General features: G+C 43.2%; 1 protein-coding gene and 1 non-coding gene across 9 annotated transcripts; one reads left to right on the forward strand and one right to left on the reverse strand.

Annotated features, from left to right (window-relative positions):
- Nucleotides 1–543: 543 nt before the first annotated feature.
- On the reverse strand, nucleotides 544–617 carry TRNAI-AAU (transfer RNA isoleucine (anticodon AAU)). Its single transcript has one exon. It is a non-coding gene; the product is annotated as a tRNA-Ile (tRNA).
- A 1,018-nt stretch (nucleotides 618–1,635) lies between these two features.
- MOK (MOK protein kinase) lies at nucleotides 1,636–20,174 on the forward strand. Of its 8 annotated transcripts, none has more exons than XM_053370913.1 (12): nucleotides 1,636–1,729; nucleotides 5,746–5,860; nucleotides 6,488–6,577; nucleotides 7,651–7,721; nucleotides 12,556–12,634; nucleotides 13,422–13,470; nucleotides 14,512–14,690; nucleotides 15,431–15,532; nucleotides 16,698–16,871; nucleotides 17,318–17,456; nucleotides 18,983–19,186; nucleotides 19,270–20,174. In XM_053370913.1, exons 1-12 carry the CDS (start codon nucleotides 1,684–1,686, stop codon nucleotides 19,345–19,347), a joined length of 1,326 nt encoding a protein of 441 aa, XP_053226888.1. In that variant the 5' UTR covers nucleotides 1,636–1,683; the 3' UTR covers nucleotides 19,348–20,174. The 8 variants fall into 8 exon arrangements, with proteins under 8 accessions (XP_053226888.1, XP_053226973.1, XP_053227053.1 ...); XM_053370998.1 differs by having other exon boundaries at nucleotides 1,641–1,729; nucleotides 17,349–17,460; XM_053371078.1 differs by lacking the exon at nucleotides 1,636–1,729 and adding an exon at nucleotides 1,781–1,969.
- Nucleotides 20,175–23,796: the final 3,622 nt, after the last annotated feature.

The raw sequence follows: 23,796 nt of genomic DNA on the forward strand, positions 1-23,796 counted from the left end.
CAAATGGGAATAAATAAAATCGCAACTTATTTATGCCTGGAGGGGCCGTGTTTTGTTTGCATTATCCAAGGGGGAAGCTTTAAATTCATTATTATTATTGTTATTGTTATTGTTATTATTAAAATGGAAGGTATTGCCAAAGTCGAGGTTCTAAACGCCGAGCAGATTAAATAGATTGACAAAACATGAGTATTCTGACTTTTGTCTCCAAAGCGATCTGTTAGAAATGCCTGTACTGTACGGAAATGTGCACAGCCCCTCCGCAGAAGGAAGCCTGGGTGGTTTTCACTTAAACGGGGTGGAGCACAGGTTTCTGTTTTTGTTGCTGTACTTAAAAATAAATGTAAGTCAACCTTTTTTTCCTTAAAATCCTAAACATAAAAAAGAAACAGTTTTTCAACATCGTATAACCGTCGCCTTTTTTGCTGTTTGCAAAATGAACAAATTTGCTTTTTTCTAAGCGACATTTTACGGCAACGGAGCATTTGTTTGTTTTGCTTTGTGGCGGACGAACATTTTATTGAAAAGCAAAAGGCTTCCTTGTGGCCCGTACGGGGATCGAACCCGCGACCTTGGCGTTATTAGCACCACGCTCTAACCAACTGAGCTAACCGGCCACTGGGAGAACATTTTGCCTTGGCTTTCTTTCTGCTACTCGGTGACTCAACTTTGAAGATTGGAATTCGTATACAGTATTAATGGCTGTGCTTCTAGAGTTGCATGTCGTTTCTTTGAATCACAAATGTGTGTTTCACTGTAAAACGAAGCAGATCTGCATGCTGTTCAAAAGTGATCCATTTGAGAGTGTGAGAAAAATTGTAGCTGCGGTTATGAAAAAGGGCTGCTTCGTTTAATGACTGTCTAATGGCTATTTATTACATACAGAGCATCGACTACACGAGTCAACACTATGCTTTGCCTTTTTTAACAGCTAGAGAAAAGGGTTATGAGCAAACGATGTAACAGCTGGTAGATTTTCAGAGCTGGATACACCTTCCAAATCTGGATTTTCAAAATCTGTTATTCAGATTGCAGACACCCCTGCAATCCCAATTCTGTACTGGAAGTGGCGACTTTTGCAAGAGCGACTCAACCAGCATGTTATTTCTTTCCTTTTGAATGCTTGTCACGTCAACTCCCACTCCAAAATAATTACTTTGTAATTCTGACAGTGGGTGGTGGTTGGTTTTGGTAACATAGCTCCTATTCAAAACAACTATATTTTGCTTAACTATGTTCAAGATGTGTCTTCATGGAGCAGGAGATGCTTACTCGGAAGTAAGCCTCGCTGAGTGCAATGGAACTTGCCCGCATGTATAGCTCCTTGAGTAATTCTACCTGCTGCCCCTTGCAGTTCAAACTTAAGCATGCTTACAGGGAAGTTCGACGGCGACTTACTCCCAGATAAACTTACTCTCCTTCATTTGATCATTCTAAAGCAGAGGTTGCATCTGTCATGGAGTGTGATTCCCGCATTGCCGAGCGGGGTTGGACTAGATGACCTTTGGGGCGCCCCTTCCGACTCGGCTAAGGTTCTAGGCTCTCCCGTGACTGCGCATGTGCAAGGATCGCCCGAGGGGCGGGGGTGGGTGGGGTTTCATAGGGCGAGGCGACTGAGGATGCGCGCAGAAAGGAGAGGCGCCGCGGTGTGCGCATGCGCCCCTCGGAGGCCCCGCCGCCGCCATGAAGCCCGCCCTGCGGCTGCCGCAGTCAATAGGAGAGGGCGGAGGTTAGCAACTGCGCTTGCGCCGCTCCGAGGGCGGGGCTGACACGGTCGCGCCCCCGGGTTGAGGGAGCTTGACGCTCTGGGGTTGCCAGGGTGACGGGGATACAACATGGCGCGCTGACAAGTTCTCGGCGCGGGGAGCGGAGGGCGGGGGGCCCTGGCGCTTCAGAGAGGACCCTCGCCGCCCCACACCCCCCTCCCCACCGGAGGGCACGCGCGGGGAAAGCAAGCGGAGGATGAACAGTAAGGGGGCGGCCTCGCTGGGGGCGGCGGCAGCGGCGAGTCTCCCTGAGGGGAATGGGGGGGAGGGGGAGAGAGGAGAGGAGCCGGTGCAGCTCGCCTTTCAAGGCGGATCGCGAGGAGGCGGGGGAGGAGGGGTTAAAGGAATATATATGTGTACGTGTGTATGTGTGTACACGTGTGTAACGTATATGATCTACAACATCGCGTCGGAGAAGTTTGTTCCAGGTCCTGGAAGGATGCGACCGGTGGCTGCTGAGGCCGGCATATATCTTTTGGCAGCCGGCTAGTTAAACAGAGATGCTAAATTCTTATAGCGAGAGGTGTCTGATTCGATATCCCGCTTGGTGGGGGATGGGGAGGGGAGGGGATGAGAGCTGTGTGCAAAGAAAAAGGGGGGTGGGGAGGGGAAGCCAGTCGGGAAGGGGAAGAGGTGTTTGTAACAGTGTGGTATAGTGGTTTCTGCATGTGCTGTAGAGGGAATCGAGGGGCAGATGGGGCTTGCCAACCTGGGAAGGTAGCCCGTTTGGAGAAGGAGAACTCCAGTCCTAAACCTCTGCCTTGCATGATTTATTCAGGAGAAGACAAGGCTTAGGAGTAAAAACCCTACACAAATCCAGAAAGGAGTCCCTAAGATGGTTGGATGGCGCCTTGTACGCCTCCATCCAGCAACTGCTGCAGCCAAGCTGGTGCCCAACATTTTGCTCTGCTTTCCTTTGGATCATATCAGCGAGGCCAAGCGGGGGGGGGGGGTCATCGACTAGGCAGCCCTGGAACTCCACAAACGCTGCCCAGGCTTGTACCCCAGGGAGGTCACTTTGGTGCTGTTAATGCAGTGGTTTGACTTCACCCTCAGAGGCACACTCAATGGTCTCTAGAGGCAGTAGAGTGCCAACAATAATAGCGGTTAGAGCAGAGTTTTCCAAATTTTTCATGTTGGTGACACACTTTTTAGACATGCATCATTTTGTGACGCAGTAATTCAGTTTTACTAAAGGTTACCAGATTTTTTTCAATGAATCCAGGGACACTTTTCAACTTCAATGGATTTTGTATGGGGACTAGTTTGTAAATCCAGGACTGTCCCCGGGAAACGAGGACATCTGGTAACCTTTTACTAGCAAACCGGAGGTTAAACTAACCCCTTTCTAGCTGCAGGAGGAGTGCGGGGAGTGTTCATGCAACACGCTGGCACACTAATGTGTTGTGACACACAATTTGGAAAACTGTGTTAGAGTGTCAACCACCTGGGAGATAAAAGAATTCAAATCCCCTCTGGGCCAGCCATGCAGCTCACCGAGTGACCTTGGGCTAGGTCAGACTTCCTCAACTTCAGCCCTCCAGATGTTTTGGCCTACAACTCGCATGATTGTAGTCTCAAGACATCTGGAGGGCAGAGGTTTAGAAAGCCTGGGCTAGGTACTGCCTCTCAAAGGACATCATTTTTCAGGCTTTTAACAGAGATTGTAGGTGGTGTTTCTTCTGCTTTGTTGTATGTATCCTATTCTAATTTCATGTTCAATAATTAGGACAGGCATCCCCAAACTCTGCCCTCCAGCTGTTTGGGGACTACAACTCCCATCATCCCTGACCACTGGTCCTGTTAGCTAGGGATGATGGGAGTTGTAGTCCCAAAACAGCTGGAGGGCGGAGTTTGGGGATGCCTGAATTAGGATGTGTGCTTCAATTCAGGTGTATATGAACGCCTATCATATTTTCAGCCTGCTTTATACATCTGGAGAATTATATGACATGATCTACAAAAGCTCATGCCATGATAAATGTTTCAGATTGCAGTCCAGCCTTAAAACTCTTCCTAGCCCCTGATCTGATAATGCTTACTCAAAACACAATTTAATGGGTTTTCCTTTCATGTATGTATCAAGCACAAGCCTTCCTTCAGGAGTGGGAAACTTTTGACCCTCCAGATGGTGCTGAACTCCAACTCCAGTTATCCCCAGCCAACATAGCCAATTGTGGGGAACTTTCGTCCCTCCAGAGGTTGCTGAACCACAACTCCCATCATCCCTGGACATCACCCATGCTTGGTAGGGCTGATGCAAGTTGTAGTTCAGCAATCTGTGGTGGATCAAAGGTTCCCCACACCTGTTGCAGACCATCATTATTTGGAGGGCTACAGTTTCCCCACTCTGCCTTTGTTACTATATAGAGTTGTCAAGTAAACATACCTAAGGTGGTAACAGCAATGGTCTGATTTATTATCAAGCAGTGATATATATTGTAAAAAGAGATCTTTAATAGGGGGGTGGGGTACACAAGCAATTCTTACCATGACTGTGGTATGTACTTCACTCTTTGTAGTCTGTGTTCTACTGTTTGAACTGGGGATAGGCTCAGATTCCAGGTGCTTTGCCATTATTAGATAAGTGGCTCTGATAGTCACACTTCATTTAAAAGAAGGGTAGGTGAGGATAGACAAGCTGTGTCCTTCCAGATGTCAATGCATTCCAGCTCCCATCAGCCCCAACTAGCATGGCCAGTAGTTAAGGATGATAAGTTTTTTACTCCAAGAATATGTGGAAGACCCCATACCTGTTTAGATGCTAGCGCACAATTCATTGTCTACATGTTCAGACTCCATAATCTTCAACGAATCTAAAGTTTTAAAAGTGGGGTTATTTGCTTTAACCAACTGTTTTAAACACATGTTTCCAAAGCTATCAATGGTGTACAGTTATGAGCCAATGCACTCCTTGAGTTGCAGACACCTGCATCTGCTTTTCCAGCTGCAGAGCAATTTGAGCCTCCCGCATCCCTCCCTGAAAGAACTACTTTTTCTTTACAGCTAGCTGCAGTCTGAAGAAGTTAATTGTCATAAGAAGTTAGCCAGTGGAGGCTTTTAGAAGCAGTTGCTGTAGAGGTGATATGTATGGGAGATGACTAAACCAAATTAGAGAGGACAGAGGTATCTACAGAAGACAATTGGAAAGAAAGTTAGAATTGACTCAGTCTGCAGATGCTTAACACCAAAGAAGGTTAAAGAATGGTTAAGAGAGTGATCAATATGATAGCAAGAGGGATGCTGTCTATATGGGTGCCAACAGCCATATCCATGGGCAGCTATCCCTGTGTGAGTGGTAATGTCACACATGAGTAAAACGCTCTGAATTACATAGCAGAGCATTAGGAGATTATAGATGTAGCTACAGCTGTGATCCCAGCTTACATGTGCTACATTTCACTAAAGGATTCCAACAATATACCTCTGGGTATAGGACAGTATAGAAATTTAATAAATAATAATAAAAATGATTCTTTGATTCTAAGAATCAAAACAGCCCAACTTAAAGGCTAGATAGGCATGAATTTAAACGCCATAGTGGTCAAGCTTTAAAAATTTCTGATACTCTTACACAGCAAACTCAAATCTCTGAAAACTAAATTGACACTAATTTGATTAACATTTTATCTCATAAATGACCATGGGAGTAAAATGACTATTTCACACTTTGCTGAAGAAGCATCTGATAGGCAGTTAAGCAAAGAAAAGCTTCGAGTTACTACAGCAAATGCAATTTTAAGCAAGGTGGAGCTCCTCACACAGCTGTCCATAAATAAAAGCTGTATTTCCATAATCCTTATACAGCGTAGAGGGATGCAAGCCTTAGTTTTTGATAGATACAGTGATGATAGGAGAGTTGGTTGAATAAGTAAGTAAGCTATAACTGTAAACATGTCCAATGAAAGCAATCTTGAGGATATTAAGCTTGCTATCGATACTAAAACATAGTTTTCTTTTAAAATTTTGACCTTTTTAGAATATAAAACGATTGGTAAGATTGGCGAGGGAACATTTTCTGATGTTCTGAAGGTACAAAATTTCAAAGATGGACAATATTATGCATGTAAACAAATGAAACAGCATTTTGAAAGGTAGGTGCAGCTGCTTTTTAATTTTCTTTTTACTTAAATGTTGAAATACTGAAATTTGGATGATCAAAGTTTGATTCTGAATATTTATAAATATTATACAGAAAAAGAGTGCCTTCAAAGAGGACAACTAACCTTACAACCACTACATTTCTCAATAATGGACTCGGCTGACATATCCAAATTTGTCTCTCTTTTGTCCCGAGCTTTAAACATAGTATGTAGCCCTTCTCCGGATCCCACAACCATCAAAGGTGTAGGAGCTGGTGACCAGAGACAGAGGCTTCCCTGTGATCTCTTACAGAAGTACTTTACATGCTGTCTTATAAGCCGCTTTCATAACCTGGGGGAATGCCATGAGATGCCTCTGCTATTAATGTAATACATAAATAAAATAAATAAATAACACTCTTCTGATACCGGAAGAGAAAACCCTGAAATGCTCTAATTCACTCATCCAAGCATGTGTCTCACACATCTCTTGAGATTATGTGTGACCCAATTCACAGACTGAGCAGAGCAACAATAAAGAGGAGGGGGGATGAAGTGTTTACTCTTCTGTAATTTTAACAAACAAAAGCGACCTTAACATGGTAGCCTAATCTTTTCCCTTTTCTATATATTCTGAAGTATTGACCACGTGAACAGTATGAGAGAGATACAAGCACTAAGGCGACTGAATCCACATCCAAATATCCTCACGTTGCATGAAGTGATATTGTAAGTGCTGCATGCTTTCTTTCACCTTCCCTTTCTATACCCTAAGTATTCTTCCCTAAGATGATGCGGAGCTGGTGAATCACAATTTCATTTGCCAGACCAGTCTTAATCTGGTTACAGTTGCTTGAGGCAACAGCTCCTCTATTTTCCTGTGGCAAAATGAATGAGATTCTGCCTTTTCCTACACCCCTGCTCCCAGGAGGGCAGCAAATACCCTTGCGTTGGAAAGTGAGCCTACTGGGGCTGCCAATCACTTGCACTTGAATGGCTGAGTAATATATCTAAGTAAGGCCATTGAGCCACTGGTAGCATGAACACCGAGACTCTACATGTACAAGTTTTAAGGAACAACTTGCTTTTATTCCATCTTTATCTGTGTTCTCTGGTAGTGTAGATGATGGCAGCACCAACAGTACAAGAAAAGTACAATGAAGGACTCAAGTAATGACACTATTTAGGAGAATTACATGTACAGGCAACTCCCAATTTACATGCATTGAAGGCACGTGTGACCATGCGCACACGCATTGCTATGAACTTGGAAGTGGCATGAAAAGGGGCAAAAACAGCCCTAAAAGAGAGCAAAAAACAGCAGAAATTGCATGAAAACAGTGTCTAGCAATCCCACAAGCCTTTGCGAGTGCAATCCCAGGAGCCTTTGCCCCAAACTTTGAGGCCTGTCGAGAGTTGGAGCTTGAGCAAGGAGGTTAGGAGGGTACTTGCAGGCTTTTTCAATGGTGTTCCCAATATACGTGATTTCACTTAAACACACGGTGCCTCAGAATGTAACCCCTGTGTAAATGGGGAGTTGCCCGTATTGTAAGGTGGGCTATCTTATGCCACCTGCCCAATAAAAGACTACAGGTGGTCAGTGGATGATAACAAAACGTTTTTCATGCTGTTGCATTCTATTGAATAAAGTGACTTTTGTCTCCACATAAGTTCAGAACTTTTGCTTTTGAGTTCTAGCCTTTTTACATATGAGAACACCTCCTATCCACCAAAAGATTTCATAAGTAGTTTTATCCTTTCTTCCATGTAGTTAAATAAGATCACTCTTTTCCCCCCTTCAGTGACAAGAAAGCCGGTGCTGTGGCATTGATATGTGAACTCATGGACATGAACATTTATGAACTAATCAAAGGTATGTAGATCATGCCAATGAGAAAGTCATTTGCAGAGATTATCTTTATTTATTTATGCAGAAACCCAACTATTTGTACAGTATGACTGACCAAAAGAATAAAATAGGGCAGGTGGAGAACCTGTGACACACTAAATGTTGTTGAACTCCAACTCCCATCAATCTCAGCCAGCATAGCCAATTGTCAGGGTGTTTTTCTCTAGCAACATCTGGAGGACCAGTTGTCAGGGAGTTGTTGTCCAACAACATCTGGAGGACCACAAGATATCTCTAGTTGGCCAGTCCTGTTGCCCAAGCTGAAGTCATTCTGTTTGTGCAATTCGGCTGTTTACCGCTCATAGTCTTCTTCCCAGTAGGTGAAGGCAGAGAGAGATTTTGAAATGTGGAGATGACATTTCCATATAATTACAGATACTGAAGGGAAACACCTGCCTGACGGTGTTGGAAAGGAGGAAACAGGTGCAGGTGGGAAGACTGTGTAGAAAGGGAACAGCAGCTAATAATTGTGTCATCTCTGCTCTGTAATTAAGAGTCCTGTTATAACAGCTCACACATCACAAATCTATATATTTACAATTCAAAACAACTGATTGGCTGAGATTAGAAATCCACGATCACATTTCAGTGCTGTTGAGAGATTAATTCCCCTATCTTTTCTTGCCATTCCTTTGTCATTCTTGGCCATGTGCATGTGTGTGAGAACAGGAGTTTGCACTCACCTGCTTTCTTGCACACCTCAAAACTTATTACTGATGGCTGGGGGCAGGGGCGAACGAAGGCTAACCGACACCCGGGGCAGGGGAAACCGCCGGCTGTACACGCTTTGCACCGCTATGTACGACACATGCATGGTGTCACTACATAGGGCGCGTGTGCAGCGTCGCTACGTACAGCACATGCGTGCGACACTGTGCATGCGTTGTACGTAGTGGTTTGCCGGTGGCGCCTCCTGAATGTTGTACGGCCGGCAGCGGGATTCTCTGCTTGCAGCTGCAGCCGTGAACAGAGGATCCTCCACATGCGGCTGCTGCAGCGCAATGGCTGCTTGCGCCACCGCGCCCGGGGGCAGCGGGGTGAGCACCCCGTGGGGTGCCTTCTTGTCACCCCCCACACATGGCACCCGGTGCGAACGCGCGCCCCCTTGCAATGCCACTGGCTGAGGGTCCCTGCAGAGCAAGGGTAGATAGCAGTTACTGACTTTCCTTTCCAGCAGCAATCCTTTTCACCACAAGTGGAATCACTTTCAAGTCTGAGCACTGTTTGGATCTTGGCCTGTGGTTGTTGCCCCCCGGCAGTAAAATATAGCTGAGTATTGGAGGGAATGGCATAGTGTATGCTTCAAATGCTGGTTGTATGTTGATGAAAAATGAAAGGCTGGACAAGTCTGGTACCATGAGCCGCAAGTAATTTTAATGCAATGAATCTTAAAAGTTCCAGCTCCACCATCTTCCTTTTTTAGGCTAACTCTATGTTTATCTAAAGAGTCTTAGGAACTCAGAACTTTCAGAATTCAAGACAAGTATTCACGGTTGTCTTAGCTAGTATTGAATGTGGCCGCACATACAAATGCAAAAAATTGCAGAATGATGACAGAAGCAGCTTTCTAAACTAAAAAGCACGCTTCTCTATGCAAGCCACTTTCTAAGGGTGGTAATCAAGTTTCTTCAGTTCAGTGCCTTTATAATAATTTTGTCCTTGAGTTGCTACAGGGTAAGGCTTTCGTTGATTGTATTGATATTTATAAGGACTCATTGGGTGGCAGCCAATGTCCTCCTGCTTGTGGAAGGGCTTTTGATCTAGCAGAGGCCCCTCCCAACAGAACGCAGGAGATAAATTTCACCAGTTACCCCTCCCTCCTCCAACCTTAATTTTTTTCTCCAGAAGAGAGAATCTGCAAAAATAGACTTTCCCTCTTGCCTCTGTTTAATCAACCCATTGGTCCTTCAGGCCATTTGGTATATGTATCATACATAAAGAAAATGTGGCTTGCTTTCTTTAGATGCCAGTTCCATTTCCTTCAGCGATGAATCTTCTGGGGGACAGTTCACTCATACATGTTCAGCAGCTAGTGACTACAACACCTAGCGGTGACTCACTTGTCTGAGTGGGCCTTCATAGATGGATGCTTTCATTGCTCCGGAGGTCACCTCAGATGCGATGCTTTCCAGGAGAGTCAGCTCACACTAGTACAAGCTGATGTGAATCCATATTCTGTTTGTAGATGCAGAGTAAAATAATGTACCGTATTTTTCGCTCTATAAGATGCACCAGACCACAAGACGCACCTAGTTTTTGGAGGAGGAAAACAAGGGAAAAATTATTCTGAATCTCAGAAGCCAGAACAGCAAGAGGGATCGCTGCGCAATGAAAGCAGCAATCCCTCTTGCTGTTCTGGTTTCTGGGATAGCTGCGCAGCCTGCATTCACTCCATAAGACGCACACACATTTCCCCTTTTTAGGAAGGAAAAGGTGAGTCTTATAGAGCAAAAAATACGGTATGTATGAGTTGGCACTTAGCATGGCAAGGTGATGGCTGAGGTCTTTTCCATTTGATAATCCTTTCGAAAGGAGTGACATAGATACTGGGGGTTCAATCTTAAATCATTATTTGATCTTAAATGTGAACAAACTGCAGAATATGAGGCTCCACAGTTGCTGGGGTTTTAGTATCATTTCTTCGGGTGAGATTGTAAGGACTGGAATAATCTACTGCATTCACTCATTAAATTAGCTAAGGAAAAATAATAAGTTGATAGTACAATACACAGAAGCAACAACTAGAATGGAAATAGTTTTCTAATGGCGATAGTTGCATAGCAATAACTGTGAGTTAGAAAGCCAATTGAGTCTGTCATCTAGAATGCATTAAAATAAGCAATTAAGGCTTATGAAAATTTGACTGAGTTTCCATGATGAATATTCTGAAAATGTCTGTGAAAAGAGACACAATATTATAACAGGAGATCTATGGGACAATATATATAAAATCCAGATGTCTGGCTGTTCAGCTTCTTCATGAACTTATGGCTCATTTGATGGCTAACTATAAAGGTATTTTGTATTTAAATAGTTGAGGGTGAAGTGTCTTAGGAGTCAGGTTACTACATTGTAGGTTGAATCCAGGCTAAATTAGTCATACTTTTAATCCCACTGATTACAGTGAGACTAAAGCATGACTATCTTAATCTGGATCCAAGTATGACCAATGTTACCTCCCCCCCCCATCCCAAATTGAATAAAGTGGTACCTCTGGTTACGTACTTAATTCATTCCGGAGGTCCGTTCTTAACCTGAAACTGTTCTTACCCTGAAGCACCACTTTAGCTATTGGGGCCTCCCGTGCCGCTGCGCCACCGCTGCGCGATTTCTTTTCTCATCCTGAAGCAAAGTTCTTAAACCGATGTACTATTTCTGGGTTAGCAGAGTCTGTAACCTGAAGCATCTGTAACCTGAAGTGTCTGTAACCCGAGGTAGCACTGTACATTGGTCAGTCAGGAGCATTCATTCACCCTTAACATCCCAAACAGCTGTAGGTTATTCAAGCAGTAACTTGAGAAGTAAAGTTCATGCTGAAAATGCAGTGAGTAAATTAGTCATGGTTGCTTCAAGTATGCCAATGCTACCTTAAATGAAGCAATGTAGCAGTTTGAGCAGGAAGATAAAAAAATACGCATGCTTGTGATACTTTGGGGTCTTGACAAAGCTTTTCCTTCTCATGCATTGCATCCTACTGCCAGCATCCAAACACCCTTGGTGTCCTGTTATATCTATCCTCTGTAATACTGAAAGCAGTCTTTGGAGGAGCCATATCAGGGCAGGTGTGGTTATGTGATGAGGCTACTACTGCCTATTGTGTAGGAAAGGAACCTGTGGCCTTCTAGCTGTTTAGCTCCCATCATTCATGACCACTGGCCATGCTGGCTAGGATCAATGGGCTCTGGGAAGCCAACAACTTCTGAGAGGCCACAGTTTCACCATCTTGGAGTAGGGCATTCTGCTCCGCATTTCCCAAAGTTCAGATGCTTTGGTTAGATTGATATATCTCCTGTCAGGTTTACTATGCACCAACCGTATCATGTGGTTGAGCTCACCATATAAGGGAGTATCCGATAGTAGGTTCCCTCTAGGCATGGAAGTTTGCTCTTCTGTTCCTGGAGGGCAAGTAAACATCTAAGGCATGTACTTGACACTGTTCAGAATGGGCCTAGGTATTCCCAACAGTGGCTGCCCTTTCAGCAGAGATTGGAAAGCCAGTTTAGGAATCAACACTTCCTCCTTGCCCACATTTTTGGGGAGCAAACCTTCATATCATGTTGACCACTATTAAGAGAAGAGTCCGCGTTGACTCTGTCTGCAGTTATCCAGAACTCTGGCATGTGTTAACTGTGGTTAGGTGAGTGCCTGTGTTTCTTTTAACAGTGGTTAAGGCTGAGCAGGAGAATTTGCTCTAGGGAGGGGGATAGATGACTGCTGAACTCTTAATGGTAGCCTCATTAAATGAATGAATGCATTTTAATAAAAATTATATGCTACTTGATTGTAAACAAAAACCCTCAAAGTGGTTTACAAAGAGAATACAGTTAAAAACAACTATTTAAAACATTTTTTAAAAAATCAACAGTATATTAGAAACAGATTAAACCAGCCCAGTGTGTTCTTCCTCACCACTATGGAAAATGTAAAAAGAAAACAAACACTCTACCATGGTTCATAGGCAAACCATCTCACATCTGTATTTAAAATTCACTTAACTGGCAGAAGTGACTGCAAGCTCTCCATCATAAAGTGAACTTTGTATAAAACTGTACCACGTTCATTTGACTGTTTCCTCTAGGGAGGAAAAAACCATTGCCTGAAGGAAAAATAATGAATTATATGTACCAGTTATGCAAGTCTCTTGATCACATGCACAGGTAAGGCAGCCATTTGTATTTATTTTTGCAAATGTAGTATTTGGCTATATTATTGAGCCGGGATCTGGAGAGTCCAGTGAAAACCCCAAAGGTACTGCTGTGAGGGTCAAAGTACATAGGATATTAGTCGTGGGGCTGCTTTTATTTTGGAGAAAAAGCAGCCTTGGGGCCCCTATCCAGAATGTGCATTTATTCTGACTTCACACTCATGAAAATTGCTCATCTGCTTGCCTCCAAAAAGTAGACTACTGATGGCAATATACAGCATTTGCTGGGGCTAATAACAGCCATAAGAGAATGATTTTCAGCAGGTGGGGGAATGGTATAGGGCTCCAATGTGGATTGGGAGCCCATTCTAGTTTTCTCCAAAATAAAAGGAATCAAGTTAATCCCCCTATCTTGATATAATATATATATATATCTGTCCTTCCTTCCATGGGAGCCCAGGTAGCTTACAATCTTCATAAACTCACATTAAAACAACCTTAAATCACAGTTTAAAAACACTATGCACAGAAAAAACCAGTAAGCCACTAGCAGCAGGCTCTGCATGTAACATCCATGCAGTTTGGCCTTGATGTATCTATTCCAGCTGCAGCCTCTGGCTCTGCAAATTCTTCTCTGGAGCATCCCCCAATCTCTAGGCCAGGGGTGGTTTTCAGGAGTGTTCATAAGGTGGACTGGGAATGGGACAGTGGGGAGCAGGAAAACCCCAACGCACAGGGGACTTTCTGTACGCTATTCTTGGTATATAAATACTTACTTGCCCTGAATAATTCTCTTGCAGGAATGGGTTATTTCACAGAGATGTAAAACCAGAAAACATATTAATAAAGGTAAGCAGTCTTTAGTGCAGTGTTTCTCAAAATGTGTCTCACCCCCCTCCAGGTACGTGAAAGAGTTTCAAAGAGTACAAGGCAGAATTTATTATTTTATCATAAATAAAATAGTATTATTAAAAATACCCCCAATTTATATTTGCTTGAGAAGGGTCACACCAGTAAGACTAAACTCAAAAGAGGTTTGTTGTAGGTTTGGGAAACACAGCCGTAGCACAAGCGATAAATATGTTGAAACTCTGTATTCATTATGCTAAGACTGCAGTTTGGAAGTGCATTTGTACCTAAGAGAAAAGTGCATTGTTAGTTTTGGATGTGGAACTACAGGTGCCCAGTTTAGATAAGTGGCAGTATTGTCCCTAGCCTTTCCCAAACACTACTGATGAAGTGGAGTAAGTAATATTCTATAACCTGGTAAGTCTTCTTGTGACCAAAGTTTCAAGCTTCCCCCCCCCCCCCCAGTTAAGTACACCCCGTTATGGGGATGCGGGTGGTGCTGTGGGTTAAACCACCGAGCCTAGGACTTGCCGATCAGAAGGTCGGTGGTTTGAATCCCTGCGACGGGGTGAGCTCCCGTTGCTCGGTCCCTGCTCCTGCCAACCTAGCAGTTCAAAAGCACGTCAAAGTGCAAGTAGAGAAATAGGTACCACTCTGGCGGGAAGGTAAACGGCGTTTCCGTGCACTGCTCTGGTTCGCCAGAAGTGGCTTAGTCATGCTGGCCACATGACCCGGAAGCTGTACGCCGGCTCCCTCGGCCAATAAAGCGAGATGAGCGCCGCAACCCCAGAGTCGGCCACGACTGGACCTAATGGTCAGGGGTCCCTTTACCTTTACACCCCGTTACCATGTTAAGTGCTCCTGCAGTTACATTTTCTCGCCATTTCCAAAGACTATAAGCACTCTGCCCAAAATAGCCATGGACCAGAGTTCATTGCAATGTAATAGCCAGATTTAATTCTCAAATTAAGCACCTTTACACATGATTGATTTTATATGAATGCCTTCTCATTTGAGATGCCACAACTATCTTAACTGCAGCAGGATCTTCTGAAGCTTGGGGATTTTGGTTCCTGCAGAAGTATACACTCCAAGCAGCCTTATACAGAGTACATCTCTACGCGCTGGTACAGGGCACCTGAATGTCTTCTCACAGATGGGTACTACAGTTATAAAATGGACATGTGGAGTGCTGGCTGTGTGTTCTATGAAATTGCAAGGTACATTATCTTAAAGGAATTGGTGGTTTGACTTGAGAGCAGGGCCGGCCCAGCCATGAGGTGGGCTGAGGCAGCCGCCTTGGGCAGTGGAACACCATGAGGTGGCACCCCTGTCTGCCCCGTCATTAGTAGACAAGCAGCGGTGGCGGCTTCCTGCCACCACTTCGCAACCCAGGTAACGGAGGCATTGGCAGTGGGGCAGCACCTTCCCATTTTGCCTCGGGCGGCAGAACGGGACACACCGCCCTTGACTTAGAGTGAAATTCACATAAGGGTAGGATTGTGTAGATGGCATGAAGTGTTCACAGTTGTGTCACGGAAACAATTTCAGATACTGTGAAAAGCTGGACAACAACAGGTAAAGCTCAGTGGAAAGCACATGCTTTTGCGTGGAGGTTTTAGATATAGTCTTTGGCCTTGCTAGTAAACATATACTTGAGTCTTCACTGGGGTGGGGGTGGATTTGAGAGGGATGGAAGAAACCCCAGAACAGCACATGGGGAGGGAGAGAAGATTGTTCTGTCTTGCAAGCTGCATTGCTTGCACAGATGGAATGTTTGCAATAGCACAATGCTGAATTCCACCTGTAATCTCCTCAATAGTTGGCGCAGGGGGCAAATACTACCAACACCTGTGCCACAATTTAAGACTGGACAGTTTTTCTCACAAGGAGAAAACCCTCAACCCTGGCAGTTTAATTTCCCACACTGGCCAACCAATTCCTCTTTTCTTGTTTCTAGTTTCCACCCACTCTTTCCTGGATCTAATGAACTGGACCAAATATCAAAAATCCATGATATTGTAGGTACTCCTCCCAAGAAGATTCTTAATAAGTTCAAGCAGTAAGTACATTTTGAATTCTGGGATTTAATAGTGCATCTTCTCTGTGATCGAACCTGAACAAATAAATGTCTTAATTTAGAGGAGAATGCTCACACATCATGTCAAGGAAGCTGTTTGCTAGTTCGTAGCTAAAACACTGTAGACTAACAATTCAGTGTAACCTGAGGCTACTTCATCGGTTGTGAGCTGAGGTCACACTCCAAATCATGTCATCTTGTGAATTGATTAGATTGCTCGCTGTCTACTTTTCCATTCAAAAGCAAATTAGATCTCTGCTTCAGAGTGTTAAGTGGTACAGATATACCAGCTTCAGGCTCCAAGCACAGAGCAGGTCCAGCAGAGGGACATGCATTTATCCCTTTGCCTCCCCAGAGATCTCACCCCTATGCCACAAGTCACACATGCTTCTACTCCAGCATTGTGGTATTTTAAACTGTGATCAATGAATACCTCCTCAAGCACGGAAAGACCCTGATAGCTGCTGTTTACTTAATGGCCAAGATGGTGAGTCAGGAAGTCACCTCTGCCATGACCTCGCCAGGTGCCCTGAGGCAAGCTACTGTCTTCTCAACCTCATTCCTGTATAACATGGGAATAACGTGGATCATTAATGTATGAGAAGTCCTTTGAACACTCAACAATGCTACGTATATGTTAAGTAGGCTATGGGTTGCAAAGCACCGCTGAAGACGGCCCGGTAGCCAGATCTCTGACAAAGTGTTATATGCTGACAAAGTCTCACTATTGTCAGTAATTGTGCTGCAGCAACTCTGCACAAACTTTAGCTTCTAGATCATGTGCGAGGGAAGCTCCACCTAGAGCGCACTGCAGCAATCCAGTCTTCAGTTTCTGAACTGCCGTGGCCAGGTTTTTCTGGTCCAAGAATGGCTGTAGCAGTCAAAGCAATTGCCGTTGGTAAAAGGCACTTCTAAGCTGCTGAGGCTTGCAGTGACAGAGCTGGAGCCAAAAGCACAAACAAACTGTGAACCTGCTGCTTCTGGGTAGGCAAATCGAAGGTCAGACAAAGAGCAAAATGTGTATTTAGCCTTCAAGATTTTCTACATCAGCTTTATCTCTTTGGCATCCCTGCCCCATCCTCCCCAGTAAGGCTGACATTAATAGCCTCCTGACAGGAATGTGTTTCCTTTCACTGGATTAATGCAGGTCACGAGTGATGAGCTTTGATTTTCCCATCAGAAAAGGGAAAGGAATCTCTCCATTTATGCCTAGCTTGTCAAACAAGAGCCTAACTCTTATGTATGCAATGATACAATATGATCCTGACGAGAGGATCTGTGCCCATGAAGCCCTACAGCACCCTTACTTCAGAGAATTAAGGTAAGTAAACTTTCAGTGTCTCTTGAATTGAGCAATAAGTGTGGAGTTGCTGGTGTCTCCAGCTTCTTAATCCCAGACTTAAAATCAGTGAGTGAGGTCCACCATTGCAACAGTGCATGAACAGGACTTCCCTTCCTCTCACAACCTCATTAATCCTCCCAAACTGCTCCAGAGAGGCCCTTGGCTAGCTACAGCAGACCACAGGGGCAGGTGGGTGGGCTGCGAGGAAGGGAAAGTCCCACTGGTGCAAACACAACTCAACACTGGATATCACCCAGAGGACTTAAATTACATCTATAGCATCCAAGCTTAAATCTTGACCTACTTCACTAGGTTTGGGTACTTAACAGCTGCGTTTTAAATTACTGTTTAGTACGGCTGAAAAACGGGAGTTGCTATGTTGGCTCGACTCTCTAGTTGACACAAACAAATTTTGAGTTTCATAGGTGGGATTTTGTCTGGCTCTGTGCTGAACAGGTTGGCAGAGAAACAAGCTTTGACCATACGCAGAAGAATGAGATTAGCAGAAAACCCAGTAGAAAGGGAGACTCTCAGCTTGCGTCGTATTTCAAAGGAGGATCAAAGGCAGGTAATCTTTAAATCAATGAATAAGTAATAAACCTAATTAAGTAATGTCATTTTAAAATTGCCAACAGAACAGCCCTGTGTCAAATGTGATGATATGATGAATAGTGTCCAATAGGCAAAACGTATTTTAGGATTTTTGTCTCAAAAGGATCCAAGGCTGTATGGATTTCTGATCTAAACAAACAATGTCCATCTAAGCAAGACAGGTAGCTTTAGAGAGGGCTTTGCATACATACTGCATTGCAAATAAGCTCCCAAAAGCTACTAGCCTGCAAAAATATTTACTAGCTTGTTGGTGGCTGCGGGAAGAGGGCTCTATCCCTCTTGCAGTAACCTGCTCCATTTATATGGAATTGCAGGGAGGCTTCCTGGCAGCCTGTTTAGTTTCTAGCTTGGGAGTGGATGGGGGAAATGTTCTGTCCCTTCTCTACAAGCCTGTTCATCTGCCTGCATGGAATTTCTTGTTGCCAGTCACTACCAGGCTAATGTCAGGGTGCTGAATATTATGATTTACAGCTTGGAGGAGCATACAGTATAGCATTTGGCGCTCAGAAAACTTTTAGTGACCTTATGAAGATGCACATGTAATTATGCTGGAACAGGTTATTTACACATCTTTTCTCGAGATGTTCTGTGAGCATGACTGCTGTTGCATCCAGGCTTATTAAATCATCCCTGCAAATTGTACATTAATTATAGAACTATGAAATCGGAAGAATCTGGCTGAACCAGATGCAAGTTGTCACTTGAGCTATCAGTATCCCATTTGCCAGCACCCAAACAAGATTCTGTGCTTACCAAACTAAAATCCAAGCAGGGAAAAGAGGGTCACTTATTCTAATAAAGCTTTTCAAGGATCTATTGGATCACCTGTGCAAGGGGAGGGGGCAGGATGAAATGTGCCCGATCTTACCTTTTGAAACCACTACGCTTAGCTTCCCTCCCGCCATGGAATTCTGAAGGCACCAGGTTTAAGTTGACAACACCTTCCCTATCAAATTCTATGTCAGATCTAACCAATGTTTTGTCTTATTTAAAAGGTATTCCAATAGCTGTTCTAGGGAGCAGTTTTAGAAATTAGAAATTAATCTCATGCTACTAACAGAGCAAGTTTAATCAAGCCTTAGCTTGTGGCACAGTTGAAATTCTTGGTTCTCTTAAAATTAGAGCAGCAAAAAATCTATTTTCCTGGTAAGTATCCACCTTCCAATATGCTCCAGCTTTTCTCCAGTAGTGTTTGGATACCAGTATTGGTGTAGTTACCATTATCGACATTTGCTCCTACACTAATCCTAATACCTTTAAAGTACATCCATCTATGTGTTTCTTTCTGAAGGTTGATCACAGAACACAAGCAGCGCTACTCGGGAAGAACCATTTTGGTTGTAAGTTTGTATACATGCTTAGACCATCACAGCAGCAATGTCAACCAGACCAACACAGGTCGTCAAACACTTAACATTTAGCCTACACGAAACATACTGATTTCAAAAAAAATTGAACTTTTATTTTTATTTTAAAAGAACTTTCTTAGGAGAGCCCAGGAGAATCCACTGGGACGTCGTGGATTTCCCTATACAGTGGAGTTGCCCAAACTGGCTGTTCCTGAAGTAACCAACTTGACTTCTTACCCTAATCCTCCATTTCAGTCAGTTTTTCCTCTCCCAGCAAGCAACGGGCAAGTCCAAGTGTTGCAGCCCATAACATATTTTGGGACACACTGCAAGGTAATTCTGCCTTGCTTATCAGATTGTACAATTTTAGACAAGTAATTAACAGCCCATTTTAACTTGTGTTGTCTCACCAACAGTCTGAAAGACAGAAGGAATTTAAATCCCCTGTGAAACACTACCACTTGCCTGCTCTGGGAAGAAGAGGTGGTTACTGATGGACTAAGAATCCCTTGTGCTCGCCAATACTTTTGAAAGGTACACTAACAGCAATAGTGCCTTATCTTCTCAAATGCTGCAGCAAGATGCTACAATATTATTATTTTTGTGCTTAACTTTAAAAAAAAAGGAAAAGGAGCCTTTCTACGTGAGCACCGTTTTCATAACTCAGTCTGCACTTCATTTTTTTTAAAGCTCCCGATGTACAATTTTATTTCCTCTTAAGTGGGTCATACATTTGTTCCAATTGTGCTGCTCTGGTAGGAATGGAATTGTTACTACTTTTATATTAAATACGATACAGTACTTCTTATTTAAGATGTGTTGAAACTGAATTTGTGTATTTTTGTAAATGTGACTGTGGAGATATAGATTGAAGCAGCGGGGAAGGTGTTTGGTAGTTTCAAAACCCGAGTCTACTTAGTGTCTTCTGGAGTATGTTACATCTGATTTGAGTGCAATCTTGTGTAAAGATTTATTTTCCAAATTATGTAAATGGGCAGATTTTCTCTGCATGCGTCGTTCGTAAGATCAAGTTAGTCTTGCTGTTGCTCTCCCAACAGATTCCTGTAGCACGGAAGCTTAAACAGCATGGGCATGCTTTATCAGTTAAAATACGATTTGTCACATGCTCAATACAATTTCACTTCAAAGAACACATTGTGCATTTGTGCTAAAAGAGCCAATAATATCTGAAAGTATATTTTGTGGGGGAGGGGCCTTGTATCTGCCAGGGACAAGAAAATTCTTAAGTCGCTTTCAGAATGACCGTTTAAATGAAAAATAAAAATGCCGTTTTATTAAAATACAGGGTTTTGAAATGGTACTCTCAAGGTTTGTTATATTCTACCCTTTTGAAATGAAATCCACTTCTATAACTCTCTCTAACAAGGAAAGTAGTTTGTGTATTACTGGTATAAATAAATTTATGACCATCATCCAAAGCATCAGATTCCCCAAAATATAGAGGTGAACACCTATCCTAGAAGGGAAGTCAATGATACAATGGGGGGGCGGTTTAATCAGTAATGCTAGTGGATAGGTAGGTAGTACAAAAATAAGTGAGACCTGACCTTACCTTAAATAATGAAAGTTGTACAGTAATTGGATTTTCCCTCCAGAAAAGCCACAGATGTATTCAAGGGTAGCATGAACCAGAACATAGCCATGTAGCTTCTATACTGCTAAAACGTTGCATTTCTTCCATGTACGAGGGCAACAACTCTTTAACAATATTGCAGTTTCATCTAAGTACCTATTGCATGGCAAAAGCTTCCAGTCTTGCTACCAGCACAAGTGAAAAGCATCTTCAAGCACAAGCATTTCTCTGGTGTATTGACTTCATTCAGATCCAGAAAGTTAAGTGCAAATTCATGGAGCAAGTTCCTATTTTTTAAAAAAATTACAGACACCCACTGTTGGGGGAAGTGCAGTATGCGCCAAACAGCAAAGGATCCTAAATACTGTGCTGATTAGATTACATGCCAAATTCATGAAAGGCTATTAATCTCAGTACCTCCCACCCACACTGATTTTTGCATGGCATCATAAACTGGTCCTGGGATTTATCCCATTCCACCCCACTTCTGAGGTGGACTTACCTGGCCGGTGCTTTTGGGAAGAGTAGAGGCAGCTCAGAAGACGTGCTGCTTCTAGGTACCCATTGGCAAGTAAGTTAAGAGAGCAGTGCAGACACATTCTCTACACGTCAGTCCTGGCATGCTTTCTTCTTGCATCATCAAGGTAATATAACATAAGTAGCCTTGGGGGGGGGGGTCACACCAGAACCCTTGAAAGGCACAAAAGGTAGCCAAGGACTGGATTGTTCTGTTGTTTTAGTGTTTACATGCAAGTGAGAAATGTCAGGTTTCAGCTTTGAAATCAACGCTGGCTCATTTTCGTTTGAAGTTTGTAACTCATTTAGCTGATATGGTCTAATTTCACAAGCGAGAGAGGGAGCTGAGTCAAGGGATGGGGCTTCAGAACCCCCCTCAAAGCTCCTTGACCTGACCCACAACTAGCAGAAGCGAAATGTCATTCATCCAAAGGAAGCAAAAATATGCAAGTTTGCCTATTTTTTGCTGGTCTCAATTCAGCTTTCTCCGATGGGAGTATGTTTTGTCACAGCTGTTCTATTGAAGCCTACAGAGCTGTCATATGACAACTACCACCAGCTGGGAGGGGCAGAGACTTCTTGCACAGCCCTCTAAGGAAAGAAACTTGCAACTGTCAAGCCACATGGGTTTCATGCATTCTGAAGTACAGCTATGCTCCCAACTTCCTCTCCTGCATTTGAACTTGAATCCCGCCATAGAAGTAACTTGTTCATTATAGTTCTGCCTCTTCGTGATTCAGGCTTTAATCCAAATTCTACTTACCTGGGAGTAAGCCCTATTTAACTCAATATGAGAGACTTCTGAGTAGACATGGTTATGAGTGCAGCATTAGTCACATCGGAGGAGCAGCACTCTGGTGAACAGGTCATGAAGTTACTACTCAAGTGTTTCTTGCTCATATATTTAAGTGAAATTGTATACACATATACTAACCAATGTGAAAGTTATACCAGGTGGGGCTGCCAGTGCAACTCTCCTTGCTACCGGGGCTTTGCAAATACTTGCATATATTTAAAAGGTTAAGACTGCAAATACTTCCCTGTACAGTGGTACCTCGCAAGACGAATGCCTCGCAAGACGGAAAACTCGCTAGACGAAAGGGTTGTTTTTTGAGCTGCTTCGCAAGACGATTTTCCCTATGGGCTTGCTTCGCAAGACGGAAACGTCTTGCAAGTTTGTTTCCTTTTTCTTAACACCATTAATACAGTTGCGACTTGACTTCGAGGAGCAACTCACAGCACGCGGTGTGGTAGCCTTTTTTGAGGTTTTTGAAGACTTTGGTGATTTTTGAAGCTTTTCCAAAACTTTCCCGACACCGTGCTTCGCAAGACGAAAAAATCGCAAGACGAAAAAACTCGCGGAACGAATTAATTTCGTCTTGCGAGGCACCACTGTACAAATAAGAGCCTAGGCAAGTCATCAGGTAGGGAATCTGTTTTCTTCTTCTTCTTCCCTTTTCAGACCACCACAAATGAACAAGAAAGGCAGGGAGGCTTTGAAACACTTTTGAGTGTCTTAGTGCTGCTGTTACTCTCTTTCAAACTAATTAATACTTGTCTTGATTACATGCCAGAGCAGTCCTTTGGAAAAGCGGAAAGGTTTCCCCTATTCGTTTATAGCCTGCCATTCCTCCTGAGGGAGCCCAGGGCTCCATGATCCGATTTTGAAACATGCTGTTCAAAAAAGTGATTCGCACCACTTTGAGAAGCCTGGTCTGACAGATTTAGATCTAGATTCAGAGTTTTGAATGTAACAGGCAATATGAGTAGCTAGCTGCCTGCCCACACCCATCCAAATATATAAAAAGCTATCTTTGAAGACCAGAGCTTTTAAACACAGGTGAATATACCTAAATATGTTATGTAGGTTATAGCCTTTGTGGACCAGATTTTGTTTGTTTGTTTTTGTGAGGAGGCATTAAAACTTGTCATGTTACTAGATATGTTTTTTGGGGGGGGGAATAAGAAGACTACTTTTGTCATATGAGGAAGAAAGATGAAAGGCTCACTTCCGCTCAAAAAGTTAAAAAGGTGAGGCTTTCACTATCAGGAGAATAATACCAAGCCCTCATAGATCCTGGTATCAAGCAGACAGCATTTTCTTCAATGAATATTAATAACAAAAGCAATAATCTATTACTTATACCCCACCCATCTGGCTGGGTTTCCCCAGCCACTCTAGGCGGCTTCCAACAGGAGATTAAAAATACATTAAAGCATCCCTAAACTGGGCTGCCTTCAGGTGTCTTCTAAACGTCATAGTTGTTTATTCCTTTGACATCTGATGGGAGGGCGTTCCACAGGGCGGGAGCCACTACCAGTCAAGAATTGAATTGAAATCTAGTGTCTTTATACTGTTCAAAATCAGTTTAATACTAACTAAGCAGCAGTTAGACTTTGTAGTCTGTCAAATCTCTCCTCTGACAGAAGACATGCCTTTTTCTGGAAAATAAACTGTATAGTTTGACACATTATTCTATTGTATCAACCTATTTCACTGTATTGCTCTTAAACTGAATTTTAAATCAACATTTAAAATTATGCTAGCCTTAAAATATGCTACATTGCATTTCTAATATATAAAAATGGATAGTCCTACTGTTAAGTAGCTAACCTTGATTAGACAATTAGGCCAATTTTAAGAATTGATGTAGTGTTTAGAATATAGTGGGGAATTATTATGCCTTATAACAAAGGGCAAGCTTGGTTAAATAGGTAGTGAATCCAACCTGAGTGTTTCCAAAATGAATATGCCCTGCATGTCCACGCCAATATTACATTCAAAAAAGATTACATCACAGTTGATTTAATTTAAACAGAACATAAACAAAAC

Source organism: Podarcis raffonei, chromosome 1, assembly GCF_027172205.1.
Source record: "Podarcis raffonei isolate rPodRaf1 chromosome 1, rPodRaf1.pri, whole genome shotgun sequence".
NCBI classification, from domain to species: domain Eukaryota; kingdom Metazoa; phylum Chordata; class Lepidosauria; order Squamata; family Lacertidae; genus Podarcis; species Podarcis raffonei.

Coding starts and splice junctions, on each gene's coding strand:
- MOK (XM_053370913.1), top strand. CDS start 1,684: ATGAAGCCCGCCCTGCGGCTGCCGCAGTCAATAGGAGAGGGCGGAG. Junction 5,861..6,487: donor ATGAAACAGCATTTTGAAAG/GTAGGTGCAGCT, acceptor TATATTCTGAAG/TATTGACCACGTGAACAGTA. Junction 14,691..15,430: donor GTGTTCTATGAAATTGCAAG/GTACATTATCTT, acceptor TCTTGTTTCTAG/TTTCCACCCACTCTTTCCTG.